The sequence below is a fragment of the Aethalodelphis obliquidens genome, unplaced genomic scaffold, assembly GCF_003676395.1.
Source record: "Aethalodelphis obliquidens isolate GAN/ISIS:26980383/991018 unplaced genomic scaffold, ASM367639v1 scaffold18, whole genome shotgun sequence".
In the NCBI taxonomy this organism is placed as follows: Eukaryota; Metazoa; Chordata; class Mammalia; order Artiodactyla; family Delphinidae; genus Aethalodelphis; species Aethalodelphis obliquidens.
Window position 1 is genome coordinate 11,873,692 of NW_020837962.1, and position 15,607 is coordinate 11,889,298.

The window sequence follows — 15,607 nt, forward strand, 5'->3', positions numbered from 1 at the left end:
GAGAACACGGCCCAGCAAGCTCTGAGGGAGGGCCCTGGAGGGGCGGGGAGAGGCCCCCATGGGTCCACGCCCCCCAGGAAGGGGCCCTCTGGCCAACGGGTCGGCCGTCTCGGTTCTCCCTGTGCCCACCTCACCTGGAGCTGCTGAAGCAGGCGTTCAACAATGTTCAGCAGGATGTCCCATGTCACAGCCTGGAGCTCCCTCCGGTACTTCTTGATAAGTCTGGTTATGGAGAGCACGATCTCATAGGACACCACCTCGTTCGGACAGGTCATGGCCTGGAACACGGCCCGGGGGGCACGCAGCATCAGCCCCTTTGCGCTCACGCACAGGAAGCCCCAGCACGTCGCCCTTGGAACCTAGCATGAGATGCCTCGCTCCCACGCACATCTCGTGGGCCACAAAAGTAGTATCTCAGGAACCCAGAAGTGTGTTTTCTATACTGGCTCCAAAGGGCCTGACGTAGCCAGACCATTCATTTCAAATTCTGGGTCCCTGGCTTCCTGGCCTAGAAGAACCTGAAAGCTACCCTGATGCAAGCAACGTGCAAAGAACATGGCCTCCACTGCCCAGGAGACAGGGTGTGGCCAGAAGGACCCCATTAGGGGCAGCTGGGACATGACACAGCTCATCTGCTTGTCAGGTAAGATGAGGATGGTGTGATTGCCCCAGCTCACCAGGGTGCCATGACAGCTACATGAAAACATGCAAAGTGCTCCGAACTCCACCAGACACGGTGGAAACACAAGCTATTAACTCTGGCCTCATTCTAGACCAAGAGCAAGTTTGCCACTTGACCAAGGAAACTGTCGAAAGCAAGTATGTCACTATCCCCAGGGGGAATCCTGAGCAGTCCTGATGCTAATTTGTAGAAAATGAAATTCACAAAATATAATATTTGCTTGAGGATAAAACCTTCAAAGGCCCTACATCGCAACCCCACTTGCAAAGCAAATGACTGCACACGTTCCCCCCGTGCCCACCCCCCACCTCCTGCCCCTGCAGCAGACTCCCCGTCTTGACAGGCCTGTCCCCACTGGGTGGGGCTGAGGTGAGCTTTCCCGCCCTCACCAGCTCACTGCGGTACAGAAGCCAAGTTACCTCATAAAATGACGGCAACACAGATGTTGGGGAGTTCTTGAGAGAGTAGAGCCGGTGGGCTCCCCAGAGAGCCATGCCAACAAAGAACACAGCTCCTCTCAGCAGTGGGGCATCTTCCATGTAGGCTCTGAAAGCGTTCCCCGGGAAGACAGGATATAAGCAGGGCCCAGCCCAGCATCTACCCAGGCTCCTGGCAGCCTCCCTGGAGGTCCCTACGCTTATGAGGCAGAAGCAAAGCTGGGGAAGTAGGCTGGGCAGGGGACTCAGGGGCCAGCAGCAACCGTGTGATTCATTCACGCATTCGCTCAACAGCCCTCAGCATCATGGTGCTGACAGCCTAGGAGACACAGGTGTGAACCAAAGGATCACGTAAATAAACACCAAGGTTCCAACTCAGATTACAGCTAAGAAGGAAAGCCATGGGATACGAGAGCAGACCTGCTCAGGGTGATCAGGGAATCTAACCGCAACACTACAATGTCAAGGACACACAGGGAAACTCAACCCAGGTGGAAGGACATTTCAGCAAGATGAAAGTTATGTGCAAAGGTCCTGGGTGGGTGGCAGAAGGGCAACAAGGCGGGAACGAGAAGCTCACAGGCTGAGCAGGGCTGGACCATCCAGGCCTTGCCATTTGGTTTTTATCCTGAGAGCACTAGGAGCCATTGTGGCTTCAAGCAAAAAGTGACACAGTCAGATCTGTGCTGGAAAAACTATGTGTGGCTGCTGTGTGGAGGAATGGACTTCAGGAGGCCAAGAGTGAGTGCAGGAGAGCAGTGAGGAGGTGAGAGCTGAGGGGGTGGGGGGGCCCGGGAGTGGACAGACGACCATCTCAGGGGCAGAAGCAACACCACCTGAGACGGTCTGGCTGTGGGAGGTGAGGCAGGGCCTCGTGACAAGTGGGTGGTGAGGCAGCCCCACTGGAGGAGGTCCGCCTGTGGGAGGGAGGTCGAGAGCTCAGTTTTGCATGTTCTAACTTTACTGGCAGGAGGAGGGGAGGACAGGTGACCAGTAGCATAAGACGTGAGCCCTAGATCAGGACTCGCTTCTGGAGCAGCCACCCCACCAGAACAGGAAGCTCCGCATCAGCCTGTGCCGAGGCATAGAGCCCACACAGGGAGCCTCCTTGAGGAGGCCCTGCGGCCGCCAAGCCGCCCTCACCCATGCCGGCTGGGCCACCCGCACTCGCCTGTCCTCCATGATGCGGCACATATTGTAGATGGCACTGTGGCCCAGGTGGGTGCCCAGGAGATTGCGCATCAGCTGGGAAGCAAGACGCACCGTCGTTAGACTGGCAAACACAAACACGAGCCCGGGGCCTCGCACGGCCACCACTCTGAAGCCCTCCACGTCCAGCTGTTCTCCACCATCTCCTCCCGAACAGGGGCAGCTAAGTTCTCAAAATGTCACCAAAACCCTGACCTCAGCTCAGCCACTGGGAAAATGCCACTGGCTTCCCCTCAACAGGCCATTGTCTGGCCGCTCCGAGAATAAGATGGCCATTCATTGAGGACAAGATGGCCCTTGTCCTGTCCATAAGCCTGGCTTATCACTTCATCCGGGCAAGAACTCTGCAAGATGAGAGTTTAGACCCCTACCTTCCAGCAAGGCTCACAGAGCTCCTTGACATTGATGGTGCGGCAGAGGGTGACGATGAACAGGGGGAGGCTCTCGGCCGGCAGGCAGTTGTAGCAGACCACGGCGTCCAGCACCTGCAGAGAGACCTGGTGGGGCGGAGAAAAGAGTCAGGCCAGCCCTGCCTCCTGCTCACAGGGAAGTGACACCCCCAGCTTCCTCCACTGACCATCCTTTGGTCAGCAATGACTGCCCCTCCCCTCTGTCAAAGCAGCCTTCCTGGGAACCACAGAGTGAGCAAGCATCTGGGAGGCACTTTTACATCCCAGTCACGGTGGGTTATCCCATCATGAACTATGACCCCAAAACGGATGTCATCCAACGCCCTTACTTACAGGAGACAGTCCTGAGGCTCAGAGAGGTCAAGCAGCTTTCCCGAGGCCACACAGCCAGTGAGGGGCAGCACAGGGCTTGACCCCAGGGCCTGGGGTCTCAGTTGCTACACCACCCGGCCTGCCCAGAAGGACGGTGAAAGGGGCTGTCCCTGGACGGGGGCAGCTACTGACCTCTATGTCCACGGAGGACACGGTCTGGACGCACAGCAGGCAGATCATGCTATGGGAAGAAACACAAAGTCAGCTGAGAGGACACTTCCCAGAGGCTGGGTGGCTCCATTTTACTTCCTGGTTCCTCTACCAAGTCAGTTAAAAAAGTGGCTCATCCTCCCTCAGGGCTCCCCTCACCCAACCACTGCTCAGCACTGAGTGTACAGCACCAAGACCAAGCCTCTGCCCACAGGGTTTCACAGAGTGTTTTGAACAAACGACAAGTAACAATAAACAAAACATCAGGTAATATCACACATCTGCTACAAACATTATGTGGAAGGTGGCTTTGGCCACTTCCAACATCTCCATTTATTTGATGATTTTAACAGCTTTATTCACCCTACAGAGCTGAACCGCAGAAACAAGACAGCAGCACTGTGATCAGTGCATGTTACTGATCACATGTTTTTCTTACTGGACCATGGATGCAATGTATTCATCGAGGTAACAGCTGTTGAATTTGACCAAATTCACAAGCACCAGAAGGAATTCTGAGGACAGGCCAATGTCCATCCACTGCAGGACAAATTCAGCTAGGGGAGAAAAAGAGGAGAGCAATGTCCTTCCTACTCACGTCCTCCCCAGGAAAATGAGTCCCCATCCCATTCACTGCTGGAAACAGCATCATTGGTCCCCATGGAATGAAAGGCAGGCCAGCACGGGACCGATGGAGGCTCAGCTGGAGCCCGAGCAGGTCAGCATGTCATGGACTCTGGAATTCACCAGCTCCCAGGATGCATGAAGGGGTCTGAGCTGAGGCAGGGGCAGCGTTTGTGCATTTGATGCTCAGAGCCCTGACCCCGATGCTGGGGGTGCAAACACGGGGCGAGTGTCTAGGAGGCCCCCATCCCCACAGAGAATCTCTCAAAGGAGACACGAGCAACGCTTGGTTGCTGGACACATAAACTTGGACAGAAAAACTAACCACATCCTCACCGTCAGCACCTGTCCTGCAGGTGGACCAACAGCTGAGGCCCGTTTCTGACAGAACAGCAAGGCCCAAGTCAGATTTACTTCTTCCTTTACCTTCCTCTTCTCCCCACAGCAGTGACATGAAATCTCAAGACTCATGGAAACCTCACACCATAAGGATAACAGGGAGGATGGCCACCAAAGGGAAGCGCTAGGAGGCCAGACCGGGCATGAAAAGGGCAAGGAGAAAGACGCAGCGAGGTGGCCCCAGCCCCCCAAAAACCTCAGGGCACTCTGGATAAGACCCAGCCTGAGGCCTGGGTCAGCAGCATGCTCTCCCAACAGCAAAACGCAGACCACCTCCTGCCCGCCTAAAAGGCACATCTAGGCCCCACTCCCCAGGGATTCAGAGCCAGCCTGTCTGGAGTAAAGCCCAGACTCTGCATTTTTAACAAGCTCCTGGGGAGATTCGGGGGGCTGATCCTGGTTGCACACAGATAAGCAGACCAGTGTGTTGCAGCGCCCTCTGCAGGCCACGCCTGTGAACTGCAGCACTCCCTCTGGGCCCGACAGGCCTTCCTGCATCCCAGATTAAATTTGATCACCAAGGCCAGAGAGACCTCACACCCAACGTGGCACCCACCCAGCTCTTCCTCCAAGTAGGTGATGTGTCTCCCGTTGTCCGTGAGGGCCTTGAAAACTTCCAGTCTCTCGTGGAGGTCTTCGTTAGAGGGGTAATCCTTGATGACCTTAAAGAAGAGGGCCCTGAGAACGCCCAAGCGGTCTCCCTGAAGACAAAACCATCGGGTCAGCAGTCCCGCCAAGATCCCCCTGGGTTTCCCAAGCAGCTATGAGAAGTCCAAGAAGTGCTGTGGGCTCCAAGACTCCCAGCCCTGGGGCCCTTTCTCCCTCCCCGAGGAAGCGGCTGTGAGGGACTAACTGGGTAAGGGATCAGGCGCACTGGTCATCGTTTGACCAGTGTGTGTGTGGAGCACCTACTATGAGCCCAGGTCTGGGCACACAGCAGGAGCCAACGCACCCACCCTCGAGGGATGCTCACGGAATGATGATAGCCATCTAACGAAGCTGAGAGTGGGGACTTCTCTGAGCAGCGGGGTGTGAAGGCATAGAGGAAATAGGCCAAGAGGAGAGGAAGCCTTCCAAGCAGGAATGGTGAGAGGTGGCCTGGGTGTTCCAGCATGGCAGGAGCACGGTGAGCAAGGGGCAGGAGCCCACGGTGAGGGGCAGGAGCCCACGGTGAGGGGCAGGAGGTCAGTGAGAGCAAGAAAACAACAGCTCACTCGTGTGAGGAGCCATTCTCATCATTTTGGGTGAACTGCCTCATTTACTCCCCAGAACGTCCCAGAAAAAAGGGAATGACAAGCATCCCCACTTTAGAGGAGAGGAAGTGGAGGCTCAGGGGGCTCCAGTGACTTGCCCAGGGTCACGCAGATACTAGAGGTGACACCAGCATGCCCACTCGGGCAGTCCGGCTGCAGGGCCCCTGGGAACCAGCGAACCTGTGCCTGGTGCTCTCGCCAAAGACGAGGGTCCAAGTGTGGCCCGCGGGAGCAGTCAGCACGTGGCCCGCCCAGCTCCCCCCAGGCACAGAGCGGCCACCTCTTACCTGCCCCTGCACGATGGCCTTCAGCAGAGCCAGCACGGCATGCCGGGCCTCTGGCGGCCGCTCTGGCTGCAGCAAGTCCGAGACGGCCTTCCAGAGTGCTTCCACCGCATGCTGCCCGGCAAAGAAGGGACAGGGATTGGTGTGCTGGCCCCTCAACTTGAGGGACAGTTCCATGGGCAAAGGACAGAGCAGAACAACGTGGTCTTTTGACTTAGAACTCACTCTTCTAAAGCCCTCATGTACCTGTCACAGCCCACAGCGACCACGAGCCTGACAAGGGGAACAGCTCCAAGCTACTTCGAACCCTCACAGGTCCCTTTAACCCTCACCAGGCCATAGTCTGAGGGGAGGGAGGAAAGCAGGAAGGCCAGGGAGGCCGTCCTGGCTGCCTCCAGAGATCAGCAGCGAGTCTCTGAGAGCTTGCTCAGGCTCCATGGGAAAAGCCACTGGAAGAGTCTCAGAACCAGAAGTACCACAGCGGTCCCCGGGCCTGCAGCCTGACCCAGGAATCCCATGCTCTGGATCTCCCCTGTGTAAACAAACCAGCTTCGGGCCACTCAGTACCCCACCCCAACCCCGACTCTGCTGCCTGGCTTGGCTTGCTAAGAACTCTGTCCAGGCTTCTGGAATCTGCCTCCTAAGTCCACCCAGCCCACAAGGGAGCTGCTGGGTGCTTTCCCCTCAGCTCCCAGAATCAGTCTCTCTTGTGTCAGCTTCCCTTTCCCACGTTAACCATCCCTGACTCCCTCCAGCCAGAGTTTCCAGACCACTTACCCTTTCCCGGGCGCACTCCTCTTAAGAGGGGAACTAAAATGTCTTTTCAATGTTGTCTGACCAACATTATTCGGGCATACACTGGAATACACTGGAAGTTTTACTTCTTTTGTCCCATTCACAATACTCCTATTGATGCACCCTAAGCCACAAGAGCACACAGACACTGAGCCCATGGACTACTCCAGCCTCTTAGGCCTATCTGTCTATTCACTTGACGGCAGCTCTGACACGGCTCCCCTTTCCGTACTTATTGTACACAAACAACTTTAAGAACATAGATGCCTATCCTCACATTTATCCCTGGTCGTGTGCAGCCTGCACGTTTCAGATGACCTGCAGAGGACATAGTGATTCCTCCCCACTGAGCAAATCTGAACCCGCCAGGTATGAGACCCATGTCTCCTCCTGTGTCACGCACACAAAAGTGGGTTGAGGCGAGAGCAGAGCCCTTGAGGAACTCTAACGGCAGGAAGCTTCCCACTCTGTCCACAGGACATCAGGAGAGAGCCTGGAAGTATCTGCCCAAAATAAATACTCCTACATCTGTGAGGCTGCTTAATACCACCCAAACATCTCTCCCAGAAAGACAGAGACTGGTGTGCCTGGGCTTGTTCTCTGTGAAACCACATGCTCTCCTGACGTTCCCCTATTTTTCCTTCCTGCGAATCTGTAATGTGAGAGGACAAGTGAGCGTGCGTTTCTGTAAGCACCACAAAACCGCTTCTGGATCTGCTAAAAGAGCCTAATCCTCTTGCTCCCCACCTCCACATGTGACTGGCCTCTCAGGGTTATGCTCAGGACATTTCCAGAAGCTTCCTCATCGCTAAGATGAAGACTAAATTTCCCTCAAATGGTGCATATCAGTTCATTAGTGAAGTCAGCTGTCAACCCTGCTCCTAAAAAGAGCCAAATCAGGCTTTAATGCAGCTCACATGAATCTCTCCAGGCACCCAACCAAGACACACCTACCTCTTCAAATTTCTTCGTTTTGGCAACCTCACAGATCTGCCCTATCACCCGGATGCGATTGTTGAGGCCACATTCAACACTCAGCTCCTGGAGAGATGAAAGAAGGCCAGTGCTCAGACACCAGGTCTCCTTACCTGCCAATCAAGAGCACTCTAGGAACTGCCCTGCCTTTCCCATGCTGGAGACCCACAGCAGAATCTTCTGAACCAAGAATCACCAGAGTTGACTAGTCCACCTTAGGGGAGTAAGAACAAACAATTTTTTTTTCTTCCATAGCTGCACTTTATTAAAATAAAATTCACATACGATAAAATTCACCACTGTAATGACTTTAAACTGTATAATCCAGTTTTTACCATATTCACAGTGCTTGCAACCAGGTCCACTAATTCCAGAGCACTTTCATCACCTCAAAAAGAAGCTTCACTCCCCATTCCCTCCTCCCCCCAAGCCCTGGCAAAGGCTAATCTACTTCGTCTCTATGGATTTGCTTATTCTGGGCATTTCGTATATATATGAAATCATACATTATGTGGGCTTTTGTGATTGGTTTCTTTCACTTAGTATAACGTTTTCAAGGTTCATCCATGCTGTTGCATGTTATCAGTGCTTCACTCCTCTTTTTGTTAAATACTACTCCATCGTATGAAAGCATCACATTTTGTTTAAACCTTCACCAATTGATGAGCATTTTGGTTGTTTCTGAACGAGAAACTTTACAAGTGCAAACATTCAACATTATTTATGGGTAAAGCACTGAGTAGGCACGTCTGTGAGATTCCAACACAGACAAAAAAGTGAAGCCTTACTTCTCCCAGAAACTCACACATTACCAGTTACCCCTGGCCATAACCCTAATCACCTGTGGAGACCATGGCCTTTAGGTCATCTAGTAAAACAAGTTTTCTTGCATCAACATCTGAATACTAACTCAAGTGTGCTGGACCAAGTCGCCAAGATCCTGACTTCCTGAATTTCCAGAGAAAAGACACATATGTCACCATGGTACTGGGGACAGCAGCCCCACAGACGGTCACCAGCAGCCCATCTCCCACAGAACCTGGTGACAGACCAAACTCAGCCTTCCCTGCACCTCCCACTAAGCTAGCAGAGAAGACCCAGGCAGCTCACTCACTCTCAGGATTTCCGCCGTGATGATAAACTCCGTCTGTTTGCCCTCTGCAGACCTGGGATTTGGCCTTGGAGTTCCCAGTCCCAATAGAATCTTGAACTTCTCCTTCAAGCCTGAATCTTTGCTTGCTGGCTTGGCCATGCTGGGCAGGGACGCATCAGAGGACTCCTCTGTGCCGACAATCAGGCAGAGATCTCAGGGACGGCTCCACCCACCTGCCCCGCCGCGGACCGCCCGCGAACCCTAGGTCTCCGGTGGGCACGACCTTTCTTCCCTCCCACAGCCCCCGAGAAAACTCCACCACAGGCTGGCGCGGTTCCGGCCAGAAATAAACCTGGAAAACGCCAGGCCGTCCGCCCGCCTCAGTGCATGGAGTGAGGGAGGGGAACTGGGGCCAGGGGGCGGCCGCCGCGGGGTCCAGGGAGCCCTGACGTTTGCCATCTCTCTTCTCCCCGTGTGGAGGAGGACTGTTGGGGGACGCCGGGAGCAGGGACCCCCTCGCACCCGCCATGACTTAAAACCAAGGAATGCTTGGAGCTCCAGAATCAGGCTGCGGTGGGCGCGCCCGAGAGCCGGGCCTGACACTGCGGGGTCCGCCCCCACGGCCTCAGTGCCGAGCAGGCCTGGAGAGGCAGCCTCCTCCGCTGCCCCGTCGGAGTCGGCGGTCAGGACACCTCGAGCCACTCACCACTCCCCGCGCCCGCAGCGAGCGGGACAGTCCCAGCGCCGAGAACCGAGCACACCCCCGGCCACAAGCCGCCGCCGGAAGCGCGACCTGCACTTCCGGCAGCGGGAGGGCGCCGAGGGCCGCCCTCTGGAGGAAAGGCTGGGCGAGTGCTAGTCACGTGATGGGGTCCCAGGGGCCGCCGGGACGTGTAGTCCGCAGGAATCCGGCATGAATGCGGTGGGCGTGAGGATGGTGACCCGCAGCCGGACCCGGGGACCCGGGGCCGGTCAGCAAGGAAGTAGGGAGAAGCCCGCGCCGCTCCGGAGAGAAGAGGCGGCTGCAGGTAGCGCCGCGCCCGCGCGGGGTCACAGGAAGAGAGGCGGGGTGGGGGCCTGAGTTCCCGCCCTAAGCTCTTTCCCAGGAGACAGGGGCTGGGTTCAGGCGTTCCCACCTCCCCCACCTTCGTCCTGTTGAAGAAAGTTCTCCCGGTCCCGCTAGCATGCCCTAGGGTACTCCACTTGTGCCAGGCTGATTGCGAGGCAAACCGGCCCTGTCCTCATAGTTGCTTCCAGCTCAGAGGCCCGGTGCCAAGGACTGTCCCAGCCAGAAGTTTTCTCCCCCTGCTAGAGGGTGCCTCTGAGAGAAAGTGGGAAACGGCGTGGCTTTCCTTACGTTTACGTCGTTATTAAGGACCTAATTTGAGATTCAGCGGTGGGCGAGAACGACAGGGCCCCCTGCCACTTGTCCTGCCTGGACGTCTGCAGGATTGTCCAGAGGAGGATTCTTACGGACACCCAAAGACCCCAGGGGTAGTCCAGACAAAATGACACACTGGGCAGAAGCATGGCTGGGGGGACAGGCACGCGATAATGCCAGCCAGGTAGGCAGGAGCTCTGATGCCAGGACAGAGTTTGGAGTTTTAAACAGAAAGTGACACAACTCAATTCAGATTTCTTTTTTTAGCAGATATTAATTTTTAATTTTTATTTATTTATTTATTTATATTCGGCTGTGTTGTGTCTTCGTTTCTGTGCAAGGGCTTTCTCCAGTTGCGGCAAGTGGGGGCCACTTTTCATCGCGGTGCGCGGGCCTCTCACTATTGTGGCCACTCTTGTTGCATAGCACAGGCTCCAGACACGCAGGCTCAGTAGTTGTGGCTCACGGGCCCAGTTGCTCCGTGGCATGTGGGATCTTCCCAGACCAGGGCTCGAACCCATGTCCCCTGCATCGGCAGGCAGATTCTCAACCACTGCGCCACCAGGGAAGCCCCTCAATTCAGATTTTAGAAAGTTCTCTCTGACAGTGTCGAGACTAGATTGGGGGCACCATGGTGGAGGCTGTTACTTAGAGTCGTCATGTGCTAAAGTGGATTTGGTCAGAGGGCCAACAGCATGAGGAAGGCTGACCTGGCCCGGAGCACATGCTGCAGAGGCCAGAGCACCCGCAGTTGTAGTAGGTGATGGGTGGTTGTTGAATAAATGATGTAGGATGAGATAGCAGGTAGGGCAGCACCCACACCTTTTCCTTACCTGTAGCCCTCACTGAAGGGACCAAGTGGTACTTTTTGCAGAAGGTAGGAAAAGCTACAGCCCTGTGAAGCGTCAGCGGAAGGCTCAAAGACTGAATGTGGCCTACGAGGCCTCAGAAGGTGAGAAAGGAGAGGGGGTCGAGCATCTCCAGTCACCAGCCTGGGAGCCTCAGGACTGGCGGCAGCAGCTGGAGAACATCCGGACCATGAGGAGTGGAAAGGACGCGCCTGTGGACCAGCTGGGGGTTGAACACTGCTATGACCTCAGCGCACCCCCGAAGGTAGGTGGGCACCCATCTGCTGGTGACCCCCTTCTGAACAAGACACTTGCTTCCTCTCAGGCCTTTAGCAGGGGACAGCTGGCACATCATGGGTGTTCAGTAACTTTTGCTGAGAGAGAGAGGGAGTTCCTTACACTTCACTGGCCCAGAGCCTGGTCCTAAGACTAACTTGATTCCAATCCCAGCTCTGCTACCCGGTGACGGGCCTCAGTTTGCTTGTCTGTAAAGTGGGCAGCAGCATCCTTTGCAAAGCAATAACGATAACAAGAGCAACCAAGGGCTGTTGAGCACTGACGTCATGCCGGGTGCAATTCTGAATGCAGTAATAATTCTTTAAGCCTCACAGTGATCTTGCAAAGCAGGTGCTGCTATTTTCCACATAAGTGGAAAATACACCACACACACACCCTTGGCCTGGGCAGATAGGAGGCAGATATCCCATGCACTGCCTGGGGTGACACGTGCAGATGAGTAAAGGGCTTGGCTGGGCTGAGCACCCAGGACCCACCCCCACCCTGGTGCCTGTCACTGTGCAAGCAGGTGCGGAGGTACCAGGTGTTGCTGTCACTGATGCTCTCCAGCCAGACCAAGGACCAGGTGACAGCAGGCGCCATGCAGCGGCTGCGGGCCCGGGGCCTGACGGTGGACAGCATCCTGCAGATGGATGACAGCACACTGGGCACGCTCATCTATCCTGTGGGCTTCTGGAGGGTGAGCCCAGCCCGTGGCAAGTGGGGCTGCGGGTGCCACTGGCCTGCGAAAGATGTCAGACTGAGTGGGCTGTGGGGTGTGGGAGGCCGGGGCGGGCATCCCTGGCCGTGGGGGCCTGGCTATGAGTTCCCACTGGAGCACCGCCCTGCCCCTGCCGCTCTGACCAGCCCACAGGGGGCCTGGCCATGGGGCCTCAAGTCCAGGCACTGGAGCTCCTTGGCCTTTCCTGTTTGCAGCCCACCCCTTCCTTCCTCCACCTCCCTTCCCAGACGCCTGGCCCTTCTCTTCCTCACTAAGGCTGCCCACCCATCTATCCCTTTGTTTACTCCAAGCCTCCCTGGAGTGCACAACCCCTCTAGGGCCCCAACAGGCCACAGAGTACAGGGTGGTGGGTGGGCGGGTCTGTTGAAGGCAGCCGGGTGGGTGGGGCTACTTCCCCTTGGCACTGGCGTGGGCTACAGTTCATCAGATGGGTTTTAAATAGCCCTGTCCACTCAGGCACAGGATGGGAACCGCCCGGCTGGCCTGGCGGCTGGTGGGGGAGCCCCAGGCTCCAGCCTTCCTTCCTGAAGGCCCAGGTGCTGTTGAGCCCAGCTTCTGGCTTAGCTGGTCCTGCTTAGCCTGCCTGGTCTCTAGTGGGGAATGATGGGACAGGGAGACTCAAGCCTGACCCCACGCACTTGTCATTGGCCCCAGGCAAGTAGGAGGCAGGGTCTAGGCCTGCATTGGGCCTTCCTTGGGCTCTCCTGCCCTTGGCTTGTTCCCACCTCCTGGGGGGACAGAGGCAAGCAGGTGCCTCTGAGTGTGTCCTGGACAGCTGGCGGGTAGCTCTGGGCACCTGTGGGTTTCCTCTGGGCCTCGTCTTCCCAGGTCGGGCTATACTCCTGACCTCCAGCGCTGACCCCCGCAATCTTTCAGAACAAGGTGAAGTACATCAAGCAGACCAGTGCTATCCTGCAGCAGCGCTATGATGGGGACATCCCAGCCTCCTTGGCAGAGCTGGTGGCACTGCCAGGCGTCGGGCCCAAGATGGCACATTTGGCCATGGCAGTGGCCTGGGGCACTGTGTCAGGCATTGGTGAGTGGCATGCGCCCACAAGGCAGGAGTGGCCGGCTCCAGGCTTGCTGGCTGCCATTGAGGTTCCCCCATCCTTGTGACCAGTGACCCCAGCTCAGTTCTCCTCATTCACAACTCAGCCCGAAGGGTCAGAAAGGTGTTCCCAGCTCAGAGCTAGGCCCACCCCACCCAGAGATGGGTACTAGCAGGAGGAGTTCCTGTTTGCTGAGGAGCTCCTATAGCATGCTGGCCTCTGGGAGAGGCCCTAGATGGACTCGGGTCTATGCTGCATGAGGGAGAGAGACACTGGGGTAGAAACACTGATGGGGGCATGCAGGGCACCTTTGGAGTTGGCCTGGTCTGGGGCTTCGGAGGACTTCCTGAGGAGGTGATAATTCAGCCAAGAGCTGAAGGGTGAGGTGGGCTGGCCAGGCCAAGGGGAGGAGGTGCATCTCGGGCAGAAGGAACAGCATCTGCAAAGCCGTGAGCTGGGGAAGAGGGCCAGAGCACAAGGCTCTGGAATGAGCGTGGGCAGAGGGGGCAGGGGCAGTGCAGACATGGGGACCCGGGGTGAGGAGGAAGCGGCTGGGGGGGCCCTTCCTGGAATCCCTATCCTGGGTCCTTGTATGGCATTCTGGCATTGGAGGAGCTCCGAGTGGAGACAGACCCCTGGGTTGGGGTGGGACTGCTTCCTCAGATCTTTGCCCAGCGAGTGGGGGCTTCTGAGGCTGCACAGCGCAGGCCCAGCCAGCCCGGAAACCAGGGCTTGACCCATGACCTCCTTGTGTGTTCCCACCGTGGTGCTTCTCAGGGACTCATGCAGAGGAGCCAGGAGAGGTGGTGGGGATCCCCCCAGGGCTTCCGAGGCTTGTGAAGCCTGCCCCCTGGGGTAGGGACCCCTTCCCTGCAGTGCCCGCCAGAGGAGGAGGGCTCTGGCTACCTGATGAGGTTGGAGCCCAGAAGCCCTGAAAAGCGGGAGCCAGGCCAGGCGGGGCCCGGGCAGAGCCTCCCTCACTGGGCTCCTGCGGCTGCCGGCCTCTCAGCAGATACTTGAGCTTATCTGGGCGGCTGTCCTCGGCTGCCCGTGTCTAGGAGTGGTCTGGCAGGTCTGTGGGGGAAGGGCCCCTGCCTGCAGCTGGTTGCAGCAGTCAGGAGTGTGGGAATGCTGCCCTATCTGGTTGTCTGTGGGCCAGGCCACCTGCAGGGAGATCCTAGGGAGGGTGGGCCCCACTTCCCAGGGGGTTTCCTGAGAGAAGAAGCCCCCTCGAGTAGAGAGCCAGAGCCATGGGATACAGCAGCCGATCCCAGCTCTGCCCTCCCAGCTGGGTGACCCTGGGCAAGGCACTTGGCTTCTCTGAGCTGGGCCACAAAGCAGGGGAAGTAGTTGCTCCCATTAGAGGCACAGGTGTGCAGAGCCCTGCTGGACAGGCCCACAAGTGTGGTGTGGCCCTGGGCTGGGCTTCTGGGTAGCTTAAGTGCATGGCCACCTACGTGTTACAGAGAAAGAAACAGGCTTGGTGGTGACCCAGGGGTGTGGCTTCTCCATCTGCATACTCTCCCTGTGCCCCTGTTATCGCTGTTTGGGGCAGGCCCGAGCCTTTTTCCAGGCAGCCAGCAGCAGGGGAAGTGGGCCAGTGCAGGAACTCGCTTTCTCTTCGGCAGACACATAGGAGGAGGAGGCAGGGGCTGCATCTGGCTAGGGGAGGGGGCCTTGGTGAGCAGGTGCCCAGGCCAAGCCCCAGGGTGGCCGGCCATGGGGAGCCGGGACTGCGGCCGGGTGCACAACAGCTGCAGCTGGCCTGGCCGCGCTCCCCTCTCCGTCCCTGATGGTGCAGTGGCAGGTGCTGGCTCTGCAGGCAGTGACTTCATGCCGGCCCACTAGGTCAAGCTGCTGCCACCCAGCCTAGCACCCATGGCCGGTGCCTGGGCCAGGAGGCACTGCTGCCTGCACCCCAGGAAAAAGGCCCAAGTCCTCTGGATCTGACTCCAGCCCCTGCCTAGCAGCAGGGATGGCCCATGTGACTCTCTCTCAGGCCTGCGCAGTTCTGGGTCCTCCTCAGAAGCCAGCGGGGGTTGGGGAGGTGTGTAGGGGGATTCAGGCTTCAGACTCAGCCCCCCACCAACCCGCACTGGGAGCCGTGGCAGGGATGGGGCAGTCTGGCCCGGTGAGCCTGCCCCGTGTTCACCCTGCCCCGTCTCCAAGCAGCAGTGGACACACACGTGCACAGAATCGTAAACCGACTCAGATGGACCAGGAAGGCAACCAAGTCCCCGGAGGAGACCCGCAGGGCACTGGAAGAGTGGCTGCCCAGGTGTGCAGGGTTGGGGTGGGGCAGGGCGGGCTCCCCTCCCTCCCACCCTCCCTCCACACTGATGGCTCCCACCCCCACAGGGAGCTGTGGAGCGAGATCAATGGACTGCTGGTGGGCTTTGGCCAGCAGACTTGCCTGCCCCTCCACCCGCGCTGCCAGGCCTGCCTCAACCGGGCCCTGTGCCCAGCTGCACACGGACTCTGAGGGCCTGGGGCCTCTGCCCGGCACCACTCTGGCCTCTTTGTGCCTTTGCTGGAGAGCCATAGCCTGTTTATAATAAAGTTTGGGGGCTGTTTGTAGTTAGGGTCTGGCTGATTTCTACCCCGGTGGGTGGGAGGCGGCATGCTGGA

At 57.4% G+C, this 15,607-nt stretch overlaps 2 protein-coding genes across 3 annotated transcripts in view; one reads left to right on the top strand and one right to left on the bottom strand.

Moving 5' to 3' along the window:
- The window catches only part of TSC2 (TSC complex subunit 2), a 37,319-nt gene extending 27,836 nt beyond the window's left edge, over positions 1–9,483 (bottom strand). The window contains 11 exon segments of the mRNA XM_027117813.1: positions 135–278; positions 1,102–1,228; positions 2,291–2,364; positions 2,700–2,825; positions 3,243–3,291; positions 3,700–3,817; positions 4,840–4,984; positions 5,824–5,934; positions 7,570–7,656; positions 8,705–8,871; positions 9,390–9,483. Of these exon segments, the coding sequence (XP_026973614.1) occupies positions 135–278; positions 1,102–1,228; positions 2,291–2,364; positions 2,700–2,825; positions 3,243–3,291; positions 3,700–3,817; positions 4,840–4,984; positions 5,824–5,934; positions 7,570–7,656; positions 8,705–8,842 (1,119 nt within the window). The 5' untranslated portion in view covers positions 8,843–8,871; positions 9,390–9,483.
- Positions 9,484–9,527: 44 nt separating this feature from the next.
- Positions 9,528–15,556, top strand: NTHL1 (nth like DNA glycosylase 1). Of its 2 annotated transcripts, none has more exons than XM_027117820.1 (6): positions 9,528–9,711; positions 10,942–11,177; positions 11,718–11,888; positions 12,807–12,966; positions 15,152–15,257; positions 15,338–15,556. In XM_027117820.1, the coding sequence occupies exons 1-6, from the start codon at positions 9,597–9,599 to the stop codon at positions 15,459–15,461; spliced, it is 912 nt and encodes a 303-aa protein (XP_026973621.1). In that variant the 5' UTR covers positions 9,528–9,596; the 3' UTR covers positions 15,462–15,556. The 2 variants fall into 2 exon arrangements, with proteins under 2 accessions (XP_026973621.1, XP_026973620.1); XM_027117819.1 differs by having other exon boundaries at positions 9,534–9,711; positions 10,939–11,177.
- The last annotated feature ends 51 nt before the right edge of the window (positions 15,557–15,607 follow it).